Below are 12,224 nucleotides of genomic sequence, written 5' to 3'. Positions count from 1 at the left end.
TTCATGGCTGTGATCATTCAGGAACAGATCACTAGGCCTTTCTTCTGAGGTGCCTCTGGGTGGGTTTGAACTGCCAACATTTTGTTTAACCATCTGCACTACCCAGGGACTCCTAAGGTACACGAACAGCACCAATAATAATAACGAATGTAATTCACTGTGAGCTTACTATGTGCCAGGTATTTATACAATCGGTGCTTTACATGCATTAGCTCAACGAATCCTACCAACAACCTTATGAGGTGGGTATTAATATACGCCACTTCACAGGGGAGAAAACTGACTTTTAGAGAGAACAAAACAGTTGCTCAAGGTCACACAGCTATGAAATGAAACAACTGGGATCAAATTCAGATGCGCTTGGTTCCAGACACTGTTTGTAATCACTACTCTAACTGCCACTATATTAAATCAGAAACTAGCAATCACTAAGGGCCCACAATGGATGCCAGGTCCGCTGCTAGTCGCATTAATACATTATCTTAATCCTCACTTTAACCCATGAGGCATTACAATTCCCATTTTAGAGACGAGGAAAAAGGCTCAAAAAGGCTAAGTAACTTGCCTGCTGCCACAATATTAACAAGCTAGTAGCAGAGATGAGGTTTGAATCCAGGTCCGTCAGAAAGTGACACCAAAATACTTTGGTGAGCTTACTGGGTGGTGCCCAGCAGCTGTCAAGTGGACTTCCTCTCAGAGCCCAGCAGGAGGGAGGTGAAGGCTGGCCTGGCTAGCCATACAGCTATTAAGACACATGCCATCTGAGAGTGGGCCAACCACCCTCCACCTAGAACAAGAATAGCCATGAGAAACTCTCAAGCCCGGATACTGAAGTTGGGTCTTTTTTGGATGCTAGAACAAAACATTAAAAAGAAAAGTTTTCTTGGAAGTCTGACTTTCAATTTGGAAAATGAAATTTGGCCGCTTCTAAAGGACAATCTGTTCAATTGCTACCTCTACATCAAAGCTTCTCAGCAGCCTCCAGGAGCCTTTCCAATTTTCTCAGAGGGAATCAGTTCTTGGGCTGGAAAGCACAGTCAGAAAGGCCAGCAGCTGGACTTGGGTCACAATTTTCCCTTCTAGGGGTCGGCTCAGGGCTGAGGATGGGAAAGGAGCTAGCATATGATTAAGTTCTTGTACCCATTAGGGTCAGAACAGAAACTAACAGGGTTGTTGTTATTGTGTGCTGTCAAGTCGATTCCGACTCATAGTGACCCTACAGAACAGAGCAGAACTGCCCAATAGGGTTTCTAAGGCTGTAATCTTTACAGAAGCAGACTGCCACATCTTTCTCCCATAAGCAGCTGGTGAGTTCAAACCACTGACCTTTCGGTTAGAGCCAAGTGCTTAACCATTGCACCACCAGGACTCCTTACCCACAGGGTAAAGCTCTAAAACCAAGACCACTGAATGCTGGCTGTGAGCAACACAAAAATACAATAGATTATTCACATCAATGAAATGTGTTTAAACACATCAAAGTTAAAACCTGCTATAGAGTCTTTTGTCATGATCTCATTCTTGCTCCAACGCACACCCACTCGGTACATTATTTTCTGAGGCTAGGTACTTTCCTTCACAACATCAAGTTGAAAAAGATAGTTCATTCCTGTTATTTGGAAGACAGTATTAACATAGTTTCATAATGCAGGCTTTGGAGTCAGATTGCCTGATTCAAAACCTTGACTCTACCTCTTACCCGCTCTGTGACACTGAGTAAAGTTACTTAGCCTCTCAGTGCTTCAGTTTTCTCCTCTGTAAAAATGAAGATAACAAGTAGAATCGACCTCACAGGGTTTCTGTGACTATTAAATGAGATAAAGCCTATAGAATGTTTAGTACAATGGTTAGTATTTAATAGGTATTCGATAAATATTTAGTACATATTGGGAGTCCCTGGATGATGCAAATGGTTAACGTGCTTGGCTGCTAATCAAAAGGTCAGAGGTTCAAGTCCACCCAGAGGAGCCTCAGAAGAAAGGCCTCACAATCTACTTCTGAAAAATCAGCCACTGAAAACCTACGGAGCACGGTTCTACTCTGACACACATGGGGTCACCGTAAGTTGGAATCAACTTGACGACAACTGGTTGGTTGTTTTCCAATAAATATTAGCTATTGTTTTTCAGTGAATTATTTAAATGTGAGGGTTTAAAATATCCTTTTAAAAACTCACTATTTAAGATTGTGTCAATAAAGTAATTTCCCCTCCAACCACTGACTCAGAACTTATTTACTAAGAAGCCTCTTCTCCTTTTAAAAAATTACTGGAACTTTCAGGGCTATAAAAGTCAAGTTCTAAAATACCAAAAATCCACGTGAGCAATGGCCACTTTAAAAGTGTAATTTTGGGAAGAAATACATATATTCTCTTCTCTTACCCCAAATCTGTCTGGTCTCTTCTTTAGAATTCAAGCCACAGAAAAGTCAGTCTCATTAGTTTACAGTCCTTATCTTCTGCCTCAAATGGTACTTTCCAGATTGGTTCCTTTTTTTCTTTTTAATTTTTTTTTTAAGTGTACTTTAGATGAAGGTTTACAGAACAAATAGTTTCTCATTAAACAGTTACTACACATATTGTTTTATGACATTGGTTAACAACCCCATGACATGTCAACACTCTCCCTTCTCAACCTTGGGTTCCCTATTACCAGCTTTCCTGTCTCCTCCTGCCTTCTAGTCCTTCTCCCTGGGCTGTTGTGCCCCTTTAGTCTCGTTCTCTTTTATGGGGCTGTCTAATCTTTGGCTGAAGGGTGAACCTCGGGAGTGACTTCATTACTGAGCTAAGGGTGCCAGGGGGCCATACTCTCCGGGTTTCTCCAGTCTCTGTCACGTCTTTTTTGTGAGTTAGAATTTTGTCCTACACTTTTCTCCAGCTCTGTCCGGGACCCTCTGTTGTAATCCTTGTCAGAGCAGTCAGCGGTGGCAGCTGGGCACCATCTAGTTGTACTGGACTCAGTCTGGTGGGGGCCGTGGTAGTTGTGGTCCATTAGTCCTTTGGATTAATCTTTCCCTTGTATCTTGCTTTCTTTATTTTCCCTTGCTCCTGAAGGAGTGAGATCAGTGGAGTATCTTAGATGGCTGCTCACAGGCTTTTAAGACCCCTGACACTACTCACCAAGGTAGAATGTAGAACTTTTTTTTTATACACTGTTATACCAATTGAGCTAGATATTCTCCGAGACCATGGTCCCCACAGCCCTCTGCCCAGCAATTTGGTCCCTCAGGAAGTTTGGATGTGTCTGTGGAGCTTCCATAACCTTGCCTTGTACAAGCTGCGCTGGCTTCCCCAGTATTGTGTACTGTATTGTTGTTGTTAGGTGCTGTCAAGTCGGTTCCGACTCACAGCAACGTTATGCACCACAGAATGAAACACTGCCCAGTCCTGCGCCATGCTCAGAATCATTGTTATGCTTAAGCCCATTGTTGCAGCCACTGTGTCAATCCATCTTGTTGAGGGTCTTCCTCTTTTTCGCTGACCCTCTACTTTACCAACCATGATGTCCTTCTCCAAGGACTGATCCCTCCTGATAACATGTCCAAAGTATGTAAGATGTAGTCTCACCATCCTTCCTTCTAAGAAGCATTCTGGTTGTACTTTTTCCGAGACAGATTTGTTTGTTTGGCAGTCCATGGTACAGTCAATATTCTTCGCCAACACCACAATTCAAAGGCATCAATTCTTCTTCGGTCTTTCTTATTCATTGTCCAACTTTCGCATGCATATGAGGCAACTGAAAATACCACGGCTTGGGTCAGGTGCACCTTAAGTCTTCAAGGTGACATCTTTGCTTTTCAACACTTTAAAGAGGTCTTCTGCAGCAGATTTGCCCAATGCAACGCACCTTTTGATTTCCTGACTGCTACTTCCATGGATGTTGCTGACTGTGGATCCAAGTAAAATGAAATCCTTGACAACTTCTGTCTTTTTGGTTTATCATGATGCTGCTTATTGGTCCAGTTATGAGAACTGCTTTATTTATGTTGAGGTGTAATCCATACTGAAGGCTGTGGTCTTTGATCTTCCCCAGTAAGTGCTTCAAGTCCTCTTCACTTTCAGGAAGCAAAGTTGTGTCATCTGCATATCACAGGATGTTAATGAGTCTTCCTCCAATTCTGATGCCCCTTTCTTCTTCATATAGTCCAGCTCCTTGGATTATTTGCTCAGCATACAGATTGAATAGGTATGGTGAAAGGATGCAATCCTGACGCACACCTTTCCTGACTTTAAACCACACAGTATACCCTTGTTCTGTCAGAACAACTGCCTCTTGATCTGTGTACAGGTTCTTCATGAGCACTATTAAGTGCAGTCTTACCCTTCACCAAAGTTACCACTTATCTATCGTCTATTTAGTATTTACCCCCACACCCCTCCCATCCCTCGTAACCATCAAAGATTGTTTCTTTTTGTGTGTAAACCTTTTCATGAGTTTTTACAGTAGTGGTCTCATTCGATATTTGTCCTTTTGTGACTGACTTATTCCACTCAGCATAATGCCCTCCAGATTCATCCATGTTGTGAGATGCTTTGCAGATTCATCATTGTTCTTTATCATTGTGTAGTATTCCATTGTGTGCATGTACCATAGTTTGTTTATCCATTCATCTGTTGATGGGCACTTAGGTTGTTTCCATCTTTTTGCTATTGTGAACAATGCTGCAATGAACACGAGTGTGCATATGTCTATTCGTGTGACAGCTCTTATTTCTCTAGGCTATATTCCTAGGAGTGGGACTGCTGGATCGTATGGTATTTCTATTTCTAGCTTTCTAAAGAAGCGCCATATCGTTTTCCAAAAAGGTTGTATCGTTTTTCATTCCCACCAGCAGTCTATAAGAGTTCTGATCTCCCTGCAGCCTCTCCAACATTTGTTATTTCCATTTTTTTTGATGAGTGCCAGTAATGCTGGGGTGAGAAGGTATCTCATTGTGGTTTTGATTTGCATTTCTCTAATGGCTAGTGATCATGAGCATTTTCTCATGCGTCCGTTGGCCGCTTGAATGTCTTCTTTGGTGCGGTGTCTGTTCATTTCCTTTGCCCATTTTTTAATTGGATTATTTGTCTTTTTGTTGCAGAGGCGTTGGATTTTGTTGTAGATTTTAGAGATTAGACCTCTGTCTGACTTGTAATGTCCAAAAATTTTTTCCCAGTCTGTAGGTTATCTTCTTACTCTTTTGGTGAAAGCTTTTGATGAGCATAAGTGTTTAATTTTTAGAAGATCCCAGTTATCTAGCTTCTCTTCTGGAGTTTGTGTGTTGTTGATTATGGTTTGTATCCTGTTAATGCTGTGTATTAGGGCCTCTAGTGTCGATCCTATTTTTTCTTCTATGAACTTTACAGTTTCTGGCTTTATATTTAGGTCTTTGATCCACTTTGAATTAGTTTTGTATATGGTATGAGGTATGGGTCTTGTTTCATTTTTTGGCAATGGACATCCACTTTTGCCAGCAGCATTTGTTAAAAACACTGTCTTTTCCTCATCTGACGGACTTTGGGTGACCGTAGGTAGACAGATTTACATCTGGGTTCTCAATTCTGTTCCATTGGTCAATGTACCAGACTGGTTCCTTTTTATTCACTAGCCACAATTTGGAACTACTCTGGTTTGAATTTAAAATTTAATTAACCCACAAATGACAAAGACAGGCCACAATGGAGCATAATGCAAATGAATGTGCTATTGGTCTTAAAAGGCAAGTCTCAAATTGAGTCTTAGAAAACCTGAGTAAGAGTGTTGCCACTAAATGCAGAACAGAATTTCACATTCTCATGGACTCTAGACTTTCTGGAGCCATGGAGGGTAGATAAACCCTTGAAACTACTGCCCTGAGATTATCTTTAAACCTTAAGCCAAAAATATCCCCCGATCTTCTTAAAACCAAGCAATAGTTACCTTAATTAGTATAAAAAGTCTGCCTTGAGCATTATGCTCTTTTAAGAAATATCTATATGGGATCAAACAGACAACAGCAACTCAAAAGATTAGACAGCAACCTTAGGAACAGTGAGTTTATGTTAATTAGGAAGGAAGGAAGAACTCAGAAAAGGAAGGTGAGAATCGTTGTACAACTGGAAGAATACAAACGTCACTAAATTGTACGTGTAGAAACTATTGAATTGGTGTATGTTTTGCTTGTATATTCTCAATAACAACAAAATAAATAAAATTTAGAAGAAAAAACGAGTGTTGCCACTGAAAAATGTACTGCCTCCTTAAGTAATTACTTTGAAGGGCAATGCTATGACAACATTTCACTGAGATGCACACTATCAGTTTACAACCCTAACAGAACATCTCATAGAGGTAATTCTAATTTAAAATTTAATAAACTGTAAAAATATTAAGATGGATTACAACTTCTAACGTGCAGTTATTGAGTGGGTTTTCACAATCATTCATAGGCAACAGGTTATAGTGGAAAAATCCCTGGCTTTTAAGCCAGACCACACAGGTTCAAGGCTTGGCTAAGCAACTTTGGGCAAGTCACTTACTTTCTTTAAGGCTCAACTGTTCCTGAAAACAAAAAAAAAAATGAAAATAATAATACAAGCCCTTCCTATCCCATAAGGCTTTTCAACTCCTAAATGAGATAAATATAAAAGTACAGTATGAAAATGAGTTATTAGTACATAAGTGTAATAATTTTTATAAACTTTTCACAGGCCATGAGTTGAAACAGATATATTAACTTAAATACTTAAAAATAGCCTCATTATTCAATATTATAATTAACTCAAGAATTTTCAATAATGGGGAGTTGGCTAAGACAAAGATAGCTAGTAAACATCCTTTTGAAATAATAATTATAAATTTCTGAGTTATTTATTGAATCAAGTGTTAAACAGATGTTTGATTATGAGGTTTTAAAAAAAGATCTGATGAACAATGCTTAAGCACATGGATTCAAAAAGTCACTTAAGAAAAATCCAACTTCTAAAATTAAGTTTCTTCAGCAGGTAGAAAAAGAATATTTTCTGTTACAGACTAATTTCTCCTACACCAAGAAATTGTTAGAGGCTAAAAAAGAAGAAAAGTTTTCTTTCCTGGTTATGAATAAATAAGAAATGGAAGGTGAATATTAAATTAGGATTACAACTCAGTATGGTATTTTAAGTTTTTAGTATCAATCCACTGAAATAGTAAAATAAGTAAAACAATTTGCATTTGGTTTTAAAAAAATATAGTTATTAAGTAGTGAAAACTGTATCTAACTTTCTTCATTGTTGTTAACATAATTATATATAAATATTTGTTACTGGAGAAAAATATTCAGAGTATACAGAGTTAGGTGTTTGTTGCTTTGAGGACAATGGCTTTTATCACAGAACTGCACAGCACACATTTCCTTCCAAAATCCATGGCTGGAAATGGCTTACTCTCCCAATAACTTTACAAGTACCTGCTTTAATTAACTTTGGTAATAACTAAAACAGCTTACAATACCAAAATGAATACTGTATTGCTACAATCACTCATGATAGTTTAAACCAGTAAAACCCTTTTGGAACACAAACTGTCAATAGAGTATAAACAGTAAAATTATATGTGCCCTTTGACCCAACAGTCTTTCAATAGAAAGAAGAAAAATTATGAGATTTGTTCTAGTATTAACTAAAACAACTAAAAACTAGAAACGAAAGAGGAATGGCTGGCAGAAAATTCATATCAAAATGCTAAGTAGAACATCAGAATGAAAAATAGATGGTATGTTTACTATGAGTACTCTTATGTAAAAAGATGCATGCACATGGAAGAGCAAGATGATAATGTTAAATATGAGACAAATTTTTAGTTTTTTTCAAGCTTGTTAAAATATTTCATTTATTGTATATTTATTATACAACTATTTGTATTTAATATATTGTATTTTATTATATATTTTCATTTTATTATTTACTCTTTTGGTCTTTGTTTAGTCTATTAAAAGAAAAACAGCTTGTGTTATATACTTTACACAGGAAAAATTATTTCACTAGAAACTTTAAAAAGTCCATCCTCTTAATATTCAATAATTAAAATGAAAGAGGATTCATTCTCCTTTTCTTAACTATCAGACAGTAACTTACTTAGAAAGAATTCCTCGAAGTCAGTTTTCTCCACACAGCTAGTATACATGCGCAGGGCCGCAATCTTAATCTTCTAGACAAAGAGAATAAAACCAAACTCAAGACATGACCAGGTGGATGTTCTAGTGCCATTAGATCTAGGTCACAGAATCCTACATTTCTTCAATCAGAAGGAAGGGTCCAAACCTGTCTCTAGGCAACTTAATAACTAAATCAACATAGATATCTTTTTTTCTTAAAGCTAGCCATTCATAATGCTAGCCATTCACACAATTCTCATTCAAACGTCAAAAAGAATTTTCCAATATTTAAATGAAATCTCTCCTTTAATTCAAACCCATTTCACCACACTAGAGCTTCTAAACCACTGTTTAGTATCATTCACATAAAAACTCTTTATATTATGAAACCTTCTATGTTAAAAAATTACCCATTTTTCTTACCAAAAACAAATGAAAAAAGCTCAATCCTTTAATCTTTCCTCAGAGGCACTACTATCTATTCTGTAAATCTGTATTTTCTCTAAATTTATAGTGTGTGGATTAGCAGAAAACTGTGTATATAAGTAAGGGTTATTACTAAAATACAACAGAAAAATTATCCTATTACTATACCCCTAAGCACTAACAATTGTCTTAGAATCTTAATCTGAGTGGTGGTTTTAATTTATTCACTTAACTGTATGCTTAAAATTTTTTTAATTGTATGTAAATTATGCCTTGATAACAATAAATTTAAAAATAAAAAAATGAATTCTTCTAAGAGTGGAATTATAGATCTGAAGACCAACTCAATGCTAAGGGAACATATATTAAAAGTATTTCTGAAGATTTTCAAAACATTTCATAAAGGACACAACTAAATACATTAGTACATCAATGAAGAATTTTTCCTTAAAATGACAGGGAAAAAAAGAAAAAAAAAGACAGGAAAAATTAAAAACTCAAATATGAACAGACTAAAAGAATATACAGTAGAATGACACAGCATCTAAAGAAAAACCAATCTAAAATGTTAGCAGAAACGAGAAAGTAAACAAGAATTATCTTAGGTGAAGGGAAGGACAGCACACACTACAAGGGAAGTCAGCACAACTGGACTAAACCAAAGCTAAGAAGTTTCCTGAATACAACCAAACACTTTGAGGGACAGAGTATCAGGGGAAGGGGTCTGGGGACCATGGTTTCAGGGGACATCTAGGTTAATTGGCATAACAAAGTTTTTTAAGAAAATGTTCTGCATCCCACTTTGGTGAGTGGCGTCTGGGGTCTTAAAAGCTAGTGAGTGGCCATCTAAGATGCATCAATTCGTCCTAACCCACCTGTAGTAAAGGAGAATGAAGAATACCATAGACACAAGGAAAGTATTAGCCCAAAACCCAGAAAGGGCCACATAAACCAGAGACTTCATCAGCCTGAGACCAGAAAAACTAGATGGTGCCCAGGTACCACCAATGATCGCTCTGATAGGGAACACAACAGAGTCCCTGGAGGAGCAGGAGAAAAGTGGGGTGCAGAACTCAAATTCTAGTAAAGAGACCAGACTTAATGGTTTGATTGAGACCGGAGGGACCCTGGAAGACATGGCCCCTGGACTCCCTGTTAGCCCGAAACTAAAACCATTCCCGAGACCAACTCTTCAGACAAATATTAGACGGGACTACAGGACATAAAATGATACTCGTGAAGAATGTGCTTCTTAGCTCAAGTAGATACATGAAAGTAAACGGGCAGCTCCTGTCCAGAGGCGAGATGAGAAGGCAAAGAGGGTCAGGGGCTGGTTGAATGGACACAGGAAATCCGGGGTACAAAGGAGGAGTGTGCTGTCACAGCATAGGGAGAGCAACTAGGGTCACATAACAATGTATGGATAAATTTTCATATGAGAGACTAACTTGAATTGTAAACTTTCATTAAAGCACAATAATTAAAAAAAAAAGACAATTCTGACTCATAGTGACCCTATGGGACGGACTAGAACTGCCCCCACGGGGTTTCCAGGGCTGTTAACCTTTGCAAAGGCAGACTGCCACATCTTTCTGCCTTGGAGTGGCTGGTGGGTTCAAACCAACAACATCTGGGTTGGCAGCTGAGTGCTTAACCACTGTGCAACCAGCGGTCCTTGTGTAGAGTGCAGAGGGATTTAATTCTTCACCAGAGTTGAGTGCTTGGGCTTGTCTGTCTGAAAAAGCTGAAGTTTTCATTGCTATCTTGAAAGGATTGCACACTCATTGCAGAAAGACAGAAAATAGAAGAATAAAAAGAAGAAAATTAGGATACTCCATGAAAAAAATAAATAAAAAACATGTTAGGAGAGCTATGATATTGAGGTTTAAAGTCACCCAGGATATACTATACCCAATACCATGTAATTTTCACATTTTTCTATACACTCCAGAGTCAAAACAATAATTTCTTTTATGGGCAGAAATACTCCTAATCAACTAAGGAAGGATTATGTCTCTGCATGTAATTGTTTAGGATTTTTAAATTTGCTAACTAAAGCTCATATGGGGAAAAACAGAACACACAAGTGGAAATCAGATATGCTCATTTGAGGAATAAGTCACCATTAGAATCCCAGGTTAAACAATTCCATGGATAAGACAGTAGAAAAGAGGAGCAAATTAAACCCAAAGCAAGCAGAAAGAAACATGATAACGAGCAGAAATCAATAAAATTGAAAACAGAAAAACAATACAAAAAATTGATGAAGGCAAAGCTTGTTCTTTGAAAATACCAATTAAATTGATAAAACTTTAGCCAGACTGATGAAGCAAGGGAGAAAAAAAAAACAAAGAAGGTACAAATTAACAATATCAGGATCAGAAAGGGGACATCATTAAAGACATTAATACAATCCTCAAGATCCAAATTATAAATAATAATGATTCTAAAGACATTAACAGGATAATAAAGAAATATTATGAACAGGACTTCTGGGCACCATAGCACTATAGTCAGAAGCACGACGCCATCCCTCCGCAGCAAAGATCAGAAAAACTAAGTCAAACAGAGTCACACATCAATCCTGAAACCCTAAGCATCAAACGAAGAGATAAAGAACTCAGCCAAGCACTGAATGGAATAAGAAACTGACCGAGAGCATATAGCGAGGAGAGATACACGCAGAGGTCCCCTATCAACTACCACAGCACGGATCCACCATCTTGGACTCCTATCAGAGATCAGCAAACAGGGGGTACGAGAAACCAGCTTCATGGAACTTCCAGCAGGAGATAGAACAACCAGTAACCAGCGATATACGCTTTCCCACCCCCCACCCTTCTTCACCCCCACTTAGCCTCCTCAGCTTCCTGCAGCCACACTCTCTTGGCCGGGAAGCACCAGCTTCTCCCCGGTGTCACTTGGATTCCACCCATCCGCACTGGCCGGCTCCCTGAGTGCCTTTTGTTGGCTGCAGGTGTTGCTTTTTTCTGCTTCTTAGATTTCTTCCTTACCTCTCACCACCTCCCGCTCCTTTCTCTCAAATACCTGGCTCCGTGTGCCATCTTTGCTTCTTCCTGTAAGGCTGCAAAACACCGCTTGACTGTGAAACTGCTTCCCGGCCCGCGCTGCCATGCTGGTCGAGCCCCTGGGGCTTTTTTTGTTTGTTTGTTTGCACTGATTTGTTCTGATTTGTTTGTTTGTTTTATTTTTCTTTTCTCGGCTTGGGGGCCCCTTCTAACTGGATATTACCGCATGACTTGGAAGCGACTCCCTTACTCTGCGCAGACGCACAGGGACATCCCTGGGGGCATTTCTTTTTGCTTTTTTTTTTGTTTTTTTGTTTGTTTGTTTGTTTGTTTTGTTTTCTTCTCTCTCTTATTCCCTTTTTGTCTTTCTTCATTTCCAGTTTCTCGATTTATTCATTTTTTTCCCCTTTTTCCTTTTTTTTCATTTTTGTTTTTTCCCATTTCTCAGTCTCTCAGCTCTCCACTCCAATAGCAAGCTCCCTTAGCACTCTTTTTCGTTTGTTTGTTTGTTTTTGGCTCCTGTTACTCTCTCCTCTCTCTCCTCTTTCGCATACCCATCTTAGCTCCACACATCACAATCTACCCCCTCCTTCCTGCCTACCTGCACCATGCACTGAACATCACACTCCCAAGCAGCACAGGCATGGCCTACTGGAACCTGCCCTGAACTGATTCCCG

General features: G+C 38.7%; 1 protein-coding gene across 4 annotated transcripts in view; it reads right to left on the bottom strand.

Moving 5' to 3' along the window:
- Positions 1-12,224, bottom strand: part of LOC101352172 (ubiquinol-cytochrome-c reductase complex assembly factor 1) — a 140,507-nt gene that overhangs the window by 64,300 nt on the left and 63,983 nt on the right. For all 4 annotated transcript variants that reach the window (XM_023725054.1, XM_023725056.1, XM_023725060.1 and 1 more), the window contains one exon: positions 8,072-8,144. In XM_023725054.1, the coding sequence (XP_023580822.1) occupies positions 8,072-8,144 (73 nt within the window). The remainder of the gene's footprint in view (positions 1-8,071; positions 8,145-12,224) is intronic.

This window comes from Trichechus manatus, unplaced genomic scaffold, assembly GCF_000243295.1.
Source record: "Trichechus manatus latirostris isolate Lorelei unplaced genomic scaffold, TriManLat1.0 scaffold00008, whole genome shotgun sequence".
Lineage (NCBI taxonomy): Eukaryota > Metazoa > Chordata > Mammalia > Sirenia > Trichechidae > Trichechus > Trichechus manatus.
The sequence above is the reverse complement of the archived record's forward strand: the minus strand, read 5'-3'. Positions and strand labels throughout refer to the sequence as shown.